General features: G+C 41.8%; 1 protein-coding gene across 10 annotated transcripts in view; it reads left to right on the plus strand.

Moving 5' to 3' along the window:
- Positions 1-12,186, plus strand: part of LOC309523944 (rho GTPase-activating protein 20-like) — an 89,077-nt gene that overhangs the window by 24,383 nt on the left and 52,508 nt on the right. The window contains exons 1-2 of one of the 10 annotated variants that reach the window (XM_082208224.1): positions 23-173; positions 1,724-1,806. The exons of 5 other annotated variants lie outside the window; for them this stretch is intronic. In XM_082208224.1, coding sequence (XP_082064350.1) covers positions 71-173; positions 1,724-1,806 — 186 coding nt within the window. In that variant the 5' untranslated portion in view covers positions 23-70. Of the gene's footprint in view, positions 1-22; positions 174-580; positions 698-1,723; positions 1,807-2,987; positions 3,078-12,186 lie in introns of those variants that run through there. 4 more of the 10 variants (XM_082208220.1, XM_082208225.1, XM_082208226.1 and 1 more) reach the window with 4 other exon arrangements.

Consider the following 12,186-nt stretch of genomic DNA (forward strand, 5'->3'; position numbering starts at 1 on the left):
AACCTTGGCAACCTCCCTCTCTGTGCAAGGCAGAGTTCTTGTCTTGTTGATTTCTTCTATTGATGGGTTAATGACTGGCCATTTCAGCCTTTGTTTCTTAATGGCTTATCCCTGGCAAGCTATGTCAAGCTGGGCTGGCTCATTGTCGGGAAAACTTAACCCAGCAGTGTTTGGTACAGTAAATCAAACCTTGATTAATTCTAACTTTTACTAATTCCATAAATTATGGGTGCCCTGCACCCAAAAACTCTGGGACTTCAGACACGGGTCCCAATATGAATGGAACCTCTTCCTTCCCTTCTGCCCTGCAAAGGCTCTGGTGGCAGATTGCTCTCCAGTCCCTGTTTCGGCAGGGAGGTGAGTCATCAGAGGCTGCTTTTCAAGGCATGTTTGCTGTAAGTGCCCCATTAGTCCACTTTTTCCACCAGCCACCTCTTCAAATGCTATTTAGCAAATCAGAGGCTGTGCCCGTTGTGTGATGCTTTTAAAGCATAAAGGGATTAATGTTCCACTCTAATGAAAACCAGATGTAGAAAGTTGCCTGGCTGAAAGCTATTTTCCACTGCCAAGCTGCAAATGAAACGATTTAATCAGCATGAAAATTGTTGCCAAATCTACAACTTTGACCGTATCTCCCAAGCTGAGATGCACCAGCACTACAGGCATCTGGGATCTGCAGGCAGGTCGTCCAGTAGAGGTGATATTTAAAGCACAACTCCAGCTCAGGTTTTTAATTTTTATTTTAATTTTTATTACGCAAAAAGGGGGGGGAATGCAAAACTCTCATGTGTACTGAATCCTGGAAAAGTCCAATAAGCATGAATGGATGCACAGACCGACCATCAATAACGTACAAATATTGGGACTATTCATGCTCAGTATAATCATAACAGTAAAGGTAAAGGTAAAGCGACCCCTGACCATTAGGTCCAGTCGCAGACTTTATTGGCCAAGGAAGCCGGCATACAGCTTCCGGGTCATGTGGTCAGCATGACTAAGCCACTTCTGGCACGGAAACGCTGTTTACCTTCCCGCCAGAGCGGTACCTATTTATCTATCTGCACTTTGAGGTGCTTTCAAACTGCTAGGTTGGCAGGAGCAGGGACTGAGCAACGGGAGCTCACCCCATCACGGGGATTCAAGCTGCCAACCTTCTGTTCGGCAAACCCTAGGCTCTGTGGTTTAACCCACAGCGCCACCCATGTCCAATCATAATAGTAGTTAGGGCTTATTAAATTAGTCATATTGTACGTATAGAAGATTGGTTGTACAACAGATCCCTTGCTTTAAGAATAATTCTTAACTAGTTCCCATTCTTGTTCAAACTCATTGATTCTTTGCTTTCCTTGTCTTGTAAAAAAAAATAAAAATCAAGTTAGCTCAGCTGGTTAAAGCATGGTCCTGATAATGCCCAGGTTTGATCCCTATATGGGACAGTTGCATATTTCTGCCTGCAGGGTGTTGGACTAGATGATCCTTATGGCCCCTTCCAACCAACTCTACAATTGATTATAAGATTCTATGGTTCTACTTAAAGCACCAAATTCCCATAGTATAATGAACACCTCTTTAAAGAATGAATTACTGATGTTTTGCATGTAGTGTCTGCACTGCTAGCACTACATAAAGAATTTTTTCTCTTTGTGAAAACCTGCTCTTTAAAGCTCAATCGGAGCAAGCAGAAGTCCGCAGAAAATGCAAATTGATGTTTGCTGTGATTCAGTCCTAAACAGCAGGACAAAGAAAGGCCCATGCATACCCAGAACATGGAAGCGAGGACTGTGCCTGGAAAGTGCAGGGCAAAAGGTAAGTACAGTATGGATAAAAACCCTTGGTGTTTGGTTCTCAAGTTGTGAAACATTTGGCATTAGATGGGGGATGAGTGTTTGAGTTCACTTACAAGAGAGTCCCCTTCCTCCCCCACCCAAAGAAGCTAAAGAAAAATATGAGTCTTAAATACAGATAGGCAATTTTACTTACTCGTTTTCCAAATCTTAATTTCAGTTTGTCAGATTTTTAAAAGTCCTCACAAGAAATTACCAGCATTTAGGGAGCACTTTATCCTAATATATACATTTTTGCAAGCAGTTCTACCTAATGTAGCATATTTTCTTGATATGCTATTGCAACACATCTATGCATTTGTAAGCACACTGTCCCCCGATATGTGCGTTTTGTACATATTTTGGGGCAGGGGATTGGAAAACTGCAACACAAAATGTATAGAAGTGCTAAATTTTGTTTTTGTTTTTTAAAATGATATTTATTAAAGTTTCAGAAAAGGTTACAAAAATAAGAAAAAGGGGAAAAAAGAAAAGAGAAAATACAAAATACAGAAAAATAAAAACAATTAAAAACAAATCAATCTTTCTATGTCTTGTCTTTCATTTACTTGTTTCCCTGACCTCCTCACACCTCCCTTTTTTGTATTCCTGTTCAGTTAGTTAATTCAGCAAATCCTTTCCCTCTTTGTTTTTATCTTAATCCTTTATCTTAATATATTATAACTTTAAATTCTCACCTGTTAACAATCCATTTTTACATACTCCTTTGTAACATTGCTGCTAAAACCACTTAACTTCATTCCGACATCATTCTAACATTCATTAATTTTGCAGTATTTCTGTAAATAGTCTTTAAATTTCTTCCAATCTTCTTCAACCACCTCTTCTCCCTGATCTCGGATTCTGCCAGTCATTTCTGCCAATTCCATGTAGTCCATCACCTTCATCTGCCATTCTTCCAGGGTGGGCAAATCTTGTGTCTTCCAATACTTTGCAATAAGTATTCTTGCTGCTGTTGTAGCATACATAAAGAAAGTTCTATCCTTCTTTAGCACCAATTGGCCAACCGTGCCCAGGAGAAAGGCCTCTGGTTTCTTCAGAAAGAAGTGCTAAATTTTGAAGGAGAGCTGTAGTGCATGTATGTGTGTGAGTTAGAAAGGTTCACATTAAAATGCAAGCTGAGCTGGACTTCTATCCCTAACTTAGGAAGTCATCTGAATGCAAAGAAAGAGCAGAAAACATCATCGTAGTGAGAAAGACTCACGTGCATCCCATCCACACCATAGATATAAGGTACTATTATGTCACTGTAACAGTCATGAAAAATGCTGGAAGTTGTAGTTTGTTAAGGGTGCAGGGAACTGTATCTCTCTGGTTCTCCATGACTGTTAAAAGCAGTGTAATCATGCTTTAAATGTATGATATGGGTGTAATCAAACTGAGGAAGAGAGCAGACTGAGTTTAACAAGGAGGCAAATTTTAAAAGAATTGAGGGAATCTACAGCTGAAGAATCAGAATTGTAGAGTCGAAAGGGATCTTCAAGGTCAAGTAGTCCGAAAACTCACTCTTTAAAGCTAAAGTGCAACAAACATCAATTGGGGTTTTCTGGGGATTGCTCCTTGCTCCAATGGAGCTTTAAAGAGTGGGATTTCACAGGTAAAAAAAGAGAGCACTTGGACATAGAGCTTTAAAGCATGGACCATGCCTGGAAAGTGTGGGGCAAAAAGTAACTGTGGATAAGTCCACAGTTGCACTGAAGCACGTAAGGTTGTTTGCTTGCTTGCTTGTTTGTTTGTTTGTTTGCAGTATCCATGCAAAATCATACTTACCTCTACAGAATATCTAATGGAAAAACCTTTTTCGAGAAATGGTAAATTTAGAATAAATGAGACAGAAAGACTTATGGGAGAGCATTTCGATGAGGACAATGTATGTACTTGGATGCATGAGTACTAAAGTGCCTATTATTTCGCAGATATACTGTTTATTGGCCATGGCTAGAAAATCAATCAGTTATGAAGAATGAACTTCCTATACTGTGATATTGTTAGCTTGTTGGTGAAATTGCTGTATTGCCAGGAATTGCTGTATTGCTGAAGTAACTGCCTCTGCTGTCTGAAAGGATTGGTTTAAATGGCTACCTCTTTTCAAAACATTTTGGACGAATTGGTCCAAAGATCTGTTGTGTGAGCCAAAGAAGTCAATTTCTGCAGGGGTGGGGCAGTGTAGAGGGGCAACATGATGCAAACATGTCAGCAGGAGCTCTGTTTTGCTAAAGCCTAGCAGCAGATATTTTTTAAAAAAATATTAAAATGATAAACCCTGTAATGCTCTTCAGAGCCCTACGTTTTGCAAAGCTTTGTGTTCTGGGGACTCTTGGAGGCCTGCGAGACTGACAGAGGTCACAAGCCCTGGAAAGGTAAAAGGCCAAAGGAAAAGCTGAAAAGTTCTAAGCAAAATGTGCAAGCAAGCAATAATGCAGACCAATTGGACAGCTCTTCGCGATTTTAAGGTAGCAAAGAGCAGGAGATGGAGGATTGTGGAGAAAAGTCAATCTTTCCTTTTTTTCTTCTCACAAAACAAATTCCTATTTGTGGGGACCTATTTACCTGCAATATGGCAGTCTTGGTCCATGCTGGAATGGCTGCTGTGCCTATAAATTTCACCCAGTTTATACAAGAAAGAGAAAAGTTCAAGTTTCGCTTCATGCAGGATGCAGAATAGCTCAGGGTTCACCTTAAGGGTTCGCCAGCAGGTGAATACTGTTTTGTTTCAGCAGGCCTTTAGGAACTGGCTTGTTTTCTGCTGCTCCAGAGAAGCGGACACGGAGCAATAGATCCAAACTACAAGAAAGAAGATTCCACCTAAACATTAGGAAGAACTTCCTGACAGTAAGAGCTGTTCAACAGTGGAATTTGCTGCCAAGGAGTGTGGTGGAGTCTCCTTCTTTGGAGGTCTTTAAGCAGAGGCTTGACAACCATATGTCAGGAGTGCTCTGATGGTGTTTCCTGCTTGGCAGGGGGTTGGACTCGATGGCCCTTGTGGTCTCTTCCAACTCTATGATTCTATGATTCTATGAACTGGCTGGTTTTTAAGGAAAGGGTTTTTAATAGGGCTTTATTATCTGTATATCAATACCATTTTTTGGTATTGTTTTAATTACTTTTAAAATACTTTTTGTATGTTTTCAGCTTTCTGTATCTTATCTGTGTTATTTTAATGTGTGCAAAGCACTTTGAGTCCCAGTCTGGGGAAAAGGTTGCATATAAACAAACAAACAAATAAAACAACAACAATATGAGTTGAGTGGAGAGAGCAAGAAAGCAACTTGGAAGCAGATACAAGGCAAATTTTGGGACTCTTGCACACCCCTAAGGGGGGGGGTGTATGCTTTATGCTGCCAGTTATCAAACAGGCTTGGCTGCCCATTAATCCAGGAGGACACACAAAAGAAAGTTTTTTCCCCCAATAGAACGTAAATCATTTTATGGATGGCTATGGAGAGAGAAATGACACATTTGTGGAATAGGAAATGTCTGCAAATGATGGTTTGCTATAATATGGCATAAGGTATATAAATTCAGTAAATAAATACATAAAATAAGCAGTGCTATTTTTCTAGAAAAAGAGGTGCTGGAACTCACTATGAATGTTTGCCTCATTCTCTTAGAAGGGGCCAAAACTAAGTTCTGGCTGAAAATAAAGCTCTAGGCTTAAGCAAGGGAGCCAGGGACTCATGGCATCAGCGCCAGAAGGGGCACTTAGTACATATCCTCCAACATTTCTCAGATGAAAATAGGGACATCCATTCCATAACGATAATTTTACTATTTATACCGCACACATCTTATTGGGTTGCCCCAGCCACTCTGAGCAGCTTCCAACATATATAAAAACATGATAAAACATTAAACATAAAAACCCCTCCCCTATACAGGAATGCCTTCAGACAGCTTGGGGGGTTGGATAGCTCCATTCTCGCCAACATCCTAAGGACGTCCTAAGGAAAAGCGGGACATTTCAGAATCAAATCAGAAACCGGGATGGCTTCTCTAAATCAAGGATGTTCCCTGGAAAATAGGCCCAACAGGTGACTCTCAGGGTGCTGTTCTGAATGTCCAAGTGGGTACTACCTTGCTGTTCAGTGGCTGGGTGTTTACATAGTGGAAGAAAGGTAGGATATAAATGTAAGGAAATAGACAATTGATGTGTGTTCCTTTCAGTACAGATGGCGACCATTTTGCATGAGTCCAACTGATGTGCAACCTCCAATGTGTGGGTCCTTTTGGACCTGGAAAAGGGCAGAATGGGGGTTGGGAGTGGAATGGGCAAGGTGGGCTTATACACGCTCAACAGCCATGCATGGGGGACAGGAACAGAAGCCCTCGTGCAAAACGGTTGCCATCTTTATTTTAAAATTTGTGACCACCTTGGATGCCTTTGCAGAAAGGTGGCTTATAAATACAGACATAGAACGAAACTTCATGGGCAAATTCACACTATGCATTTAAAATGTTATGGTTCCACAATCGTGGTTTCCTCCAGATAATTCTGAGAGCTGTAATTTGTTCAGGGTGCTGAGAGATGTTAGCAGGCCCCTACAGTTTTCAGCATAGTTTGACAAATCTCTCCTTTCCTGAGATTCCTGATAATTGTAGCCCTGGGAGAGGAACAGAGGCCTCCTAACAGCTCTCACTACCCTGAACAAACTACAGCTCCCAGAATTCTGTGGGGATGTGAGCCCTGATTGTTTAAGGGGGTATTATAGCACATTAAATTATATAGCACATTAAACATCACAGTGTAGATGTGACCCATATTCTTTTAAGGTAGTATATCCAGTGCTTTTTTCTTAAAAAATGTTTAAGGGTACAGTGGAACCTCGGAAACCTGTAAACTCAGACGTTTTGGCTCCCGAACTATCGAAAACCTGTAAATGATTGTTCTGGTTTTTGAATGATTTTCGGAGGCCGAATATCTGGCACAGCTTCCATGGTTGGCTGCCAGAGTGTCCTGCAGCCAATCTTGAGTCAAGAAAATCACTATTTTAGGGTTCAAATCAGGAAAAATAATACAGTAAATGGACAAAAGTACAAAGATTCACAAAATGTTTAGGGATAGGGTACCCCTGCATCCCCCCAGAAAAAAAGCAGAGCATATCAGCTGCAAGAGAGCCACAGGAAAGGAGGCTTGCCACCTTCATGTCTGGCTTGGGCTGTGGGCAGAAAATAGGATGCAGGACTAGAGAGACCATTAGTCTGACCCCGGAGCATCCTTGCCAATCACCTGCAATTTCAGGGGAGAGTTGATGTGGGCCCAGGGAAAGACCCACAAGGCTCCATCTCTTCTGGCAGGGTGCCACACTCCTCCCACCCCAAAACACGTGGGTTCTGGCAGAGTTTTCCCTGCAGTCACCTTAAGGTAGAAAGGAGCCCCTTAGCGGTGTGGCTCCTCTGCACCATCGCATCAAATACTCCTGTGGGTGCACCCAACTCTTTTCTGGCCTTTAAAATGGTCGCCTTTGAGAAGGGTTGTGCTAAGAGTAAGAAAACAGCCCTGCTCTCAATCTTAAAAGACCCCGAGGAATGTGCTACATTCTTCCAGCCCTCGAGGTTGGCGCCTGCACAAAAATGCTCCTTTTGCCAAATATCAGTCCAATGAAATGCTTGTTTGCTTTCTTTTTTAAAAAATGCCTCACTTCATAATTTACCTTGGCCTGGAGACGAATCTATATAGACAGAAACCCATTTTACCTTAAGCTTTTTATACTACCCCCCTCGTGCTTTCACACACACATAGTCACAAACATTCTCCTGACATTAACAGTAGTTGCTTCTCTTCCACTTTAAAAAATTACCAAATGGAGGCTTTGCTGCCTATAAAGGTTAGCCCAATAACCCTGTGCACGTTCACTCAGAAGCAGGCCCCACTGCATTCAGCAGGGCTGACTTCCAGGTGAGTGGGATTGCATCACTTGTTGAAATGTTAGGTCTTCTTTGGCCATATTATAATTGCAAATCATAAAATGAAAGAAGCTCATTTATGTTCACAGCCAATTTATGGAGCTGAAACAAATAGACTCCAAAATATATCCAAATAACGTTCCTCTGTGAACTTTTTAAAAATATATTTTATTGCTTTTTCACATAGTCATTGCTGTCAATGTTTCCCTTTTTTTAAAGGGAAATTACCTTATTCTGAATAGGATTCCTCGCAAGTAAAGGGAAAAGTTGACAGCTATGCATACAGTAAACATAATTTAAAATACAATAGACAACAACAACTGGCAGCTACTCATTAATAGGAAAGTGACATAATAACAGCTTAAAATTGGAATTTTGATGGTGAATATTTTACAGAAATTTGCTGGATGCTTGAATGTTTCTTAAATATTGTCTGAATCATTCATGTGTGATATCCTGTGGTTATCTAGGAAAATACTCTTTGACATTTGATAACAGCTATTTTGCAGTAGTTAATAGGTGGTACGCAAAGTATCTGGTGGTGTCTGGTGGGTAGCATGCTATAGTACAGGGGTCGGCAAGGTTTACCTCACCTGGGCCTGTTCACTCCAGCGAAGATCCCTCTGTGGGCTGGATTGCGTGATTTCCAGCATCTGCATCTGTACAGACGCGATTTCTGACCTCAGTGTCTGCACACACACGATTTTCGGCGTCTGCGTCTGCGCAGACACGATTTTGGGCACTGCAGAAGGGAGTCACCACGCCATGCTGCACTGGTTTAGTGCAGCGCGCAGGGACTCGCCAAGTGGGCGGCCTGGTTTGGGGGCAGATTGGGGGCTGGTTAAACGACCCCCATGGGTCACTTGTGGCCCATGGGCCTTAGGTTCCCAACCCCTGCTATAGTAGCTGCTAATACTTGATAATTGGTGTGCACTAGCATTTAGCATTTGCCAATATCTAATATCTGACATGAAATGGTATTAGTAGCTCATGGACATGCAGTAGGAATAGTATTCCACTGTGTATGGTATTTCACATAGGTTTCACTAACATTTTGTGAGATCCACCTAAAAAGCAGTACAATACTGTAAGTAAGTAAGTAAGTAAGTAAGTAAGTAAATAATACGTAATGTTTTGCTATTTTAAAGGAGTGGAGGAAACTGTTCACTCTTTCTCCTATGCACTTGAACACAATTGGAACGGGACTGGTGTTTGCCATAGCTTTCTTGTTTTGTTTTTTTTAAGTAATTCCTCCAGTTTATCAAAATCCTGAAGCTTTCATCAGTTTAATGTAGCATTCACAATAAATTTTTCCAACCAAGAAGTATAGCATATGGCTGTTTATGGTGGTAGTTCGACAGGTTTGAGTTGTGCCCATTCTGTGTGTTGCCCTTTAAGAAACTGTAATGATTCAGCAGAGTTACTTGGTAAAACAGGGAGCTGGTATATCTGAAGCCAGAAGTGATTTACTTTGCACACTTCATTCAATAAAAAAAACTGTTTCTTGCCTGCTTGGTGCCACGGCACGAAGACTCTGTGCATACCGTAATGAGTGCCTTTCAGTAAAACAGACACTGCAGACAGTAATTAGCCATGTACGTTGCCAAAACAGGCAGCCTCTGAGCATGCTCAGAATTCCTTGCCAAAAGAAAAGAGGTGGCCATGAAGTTGCCGGCGTGATACAAGGACAGGAAACCCCTGGGCATACACGGAGGGGTATATTCAGTGTTAGTCATATTTAGAGCAGACTCATTGAAATTGATAAACATAATTAGCTAAGGACCATTAATTTCAGTGGATCTATTCTAAGTATATATTAATTTGATATAGGCCAGAGTGCCTCCCAAACTGGAAATGAAGGTATGAATGGTGCAAGGGAGAGTAAGTGGCTTATGAGTTCTTTGTACTGTGAGTGTGTGTTTGTTGTCTTGGAACATATTTAATAGGGCCAGTTCTGGAATGGCTTCTAATACCTGTGAAATATACTTGGAGTCAAGTGTGAATTTCATGCTCTTTATTCAGGTCATAGTAGCAATGAATGAAACTTTCCCCAAAACGTCTAGCTATATACAGTCATACCTCATGTTACGTTTGCTTCATGTTAAGTTTTTTCAGGTTGTGTCCCGCAGCATCCCAGAAGTACCAGAAAGGGTTACTTCCGGGTTTCACCGCTCGCGCATGTGCTAAATCCTGCTTCGCGCATGCGCACAAGTGCCAAATCACACCGCACACCTGAGCAGATATGGCACTTCAGGTTGCGGGCTTTTCATGTTGAGAACGGGCCTCCAGAACGGATCCTGTTCGCAACCAGAGGTACCACTGTATACATTATTTACACAAAGGGTCCCGTGTGATTGGCTAATTCCGGGCTGCTCCTGAAGGCCAATCAGGTTGCTGATTCACTTCATCCAGGAGCTGGATTGGGTGGCTCCTGCAAACCAATCAGACTGCTGCATTCTGGATCCTATTTTTCTAGGATTCAGCTCAGTACATAACAACCTGCTTTGTTATTTTGAAGATTTCTTGTAGGACTGATGTCCAAAAGGGGTGGGGTGGGGGAGAGGATTTGATAAATCCTCTTGTCATGATGGAGGTTATGCTGTGCCTTGACATTGGGAGGCAGCAGTGCTTACAAATACCAGTTTCTGGAAAACACAGCAGGGGAGATTTCTGCTTGCTGGTTTCCCACAGGCGTTTGTTTGGCCACCGAAAACAGGATGCTGAATGAGATGGCTACTGGCCTGATCCAGCAGGCCGTTCTTGAGCTCTACCATCAGTAAAAGTTTGCCTTGGTGGTGATAAAGGGACCACAGAGCTGTATTGTATTATACATTCCTGTGCATCTCACAGTTGTAGATTTCTATTTGAGGAACTGGCTGAGTGTTTTTGCAACAGCCAATGTTAGTGAAAGGGTATGAATGATTGAATGATGAACTGCGTGGCAGGACTGGTCTGGAGTGTAAGCAAAGTGTGTACAGTAAAAGTAAGTTTCCTTTGGGTTTGTGATTCCTTTGTGCTAGAAGTCCATATCCTAACAAATTAAGATGGGAAGACCTTCTATTTTAACAGACGGAACAACCTTGACGCAGCATTTCCCCTCAACTTCCCTTAAGTATTGTACTGCAACATTAAAAAATTAACCCAGTTTAAAATTATCATGAAGAGGGTATGTGCAATAATTTATTTTTTTATTGCATTTATATCTCACCTTTTTCCCCAAGGAGCTCAAGGTGGCATACATGCCCTTCCTTGTCATTTAATCCACACAACAGTCTTTTGAGGTAGGTTAGACTGAGAGGCAGGAACTGGCCACACCCAGTGAGCTTCATGGCCAAGTGGGAATTTTAACCCTGGTCTCTCCCAGGTCCTAGTCCGCCACTCTAACCACTATAGGACACTGCCTCTCATAAATAAAACTCTGCCTCATTATTCGAATTCAACCCAATCAGAAAAGAGACTAAACAAATCAGCTCAAAGAAAATCTTATAGAACAGAGCATGTGGATCTCTCAAAAGCCCCCCCCCCCATACCTATTAAGCACCTGATTTTTGTCTGAAAACCCTGGGGTTGCTGGCTATGGGTTTTTGCCCCACTCAGAGCTGTTCAGATGCTCTTAGCTTCCAGCCAACAACTCACAGATCCTGTCTTTTGTGGCCAGCAAAATCACCTGAAACAAGGGCAGTTGCACAGGACTCTTCCATGCCTGCCCTTGGGTAGTGAAGCAATCTGCTGTCCTGGAGAATGGAGCTGTAAGCACTCTGAGATGCAGTGGGGTGGAAGCTCAGGAAACAGCCACAGAAACTGATTTTGTGAAAATACACCACACCAGAGCAAATGCTGTAGATTGAATGAGGTAGAAAGAGAAGTATTCCTCCCCACCACCCACTGCCATGTAATGATACTTGATTTATTTTAAATATAAGTGGTATTGGAGATCCTTCTGGATTGAAAGGCAGCAAATCTAATTAATTAAGCAACATCCCATCAGCCCTTCAATAAATGATCCAGGCGTGCGTCTTCTGCCAGCCATTCATTAGGGAACTTTAAAAATATAGTCATTTTCTGCATTTCATTTTGGACTGGTTACTTGCTGACACCTCTCCTTTACTCCCTCTTTTGTAAATCTAGAGTGGCTTAGAGGATATTAAATATTCTAGACTCATTGTTTTATGCCAGCTGCCTGTTTATCCCTTGAGGACATAGGATTGGCTTTGTTCCTCTGATAGGTTTAAACTGCTGAGGTAGCTTGTGGTGCTGCTCCTGAAGTACCAAGCCTGAATTCTGTCCTTTAAAAATCTGGAAACCCCATATCACTTGAAACTTTCATTGCTTAGGGGCTAAGGCATTTGAATTTCTGTGGCCAGGCTCAAAGGTATGCGACAAAATCATATTTGCACAATGGAAAAATGAAGATACTGTGTGATGATAATAAAAACAG

This window comes from Podarcis vaucheri, assembly GCF_965113315.1.
Source record: "Podarcis vaucheri genome assembly, chromosome: Z".
Taxonomy (NCBI): domain Eukaryota; kingdom Metazoa; phylum Chordata; class Lepidosauria; order Squamata; family Lacertidae; genus Podarcis; species Podarcis vaucheri.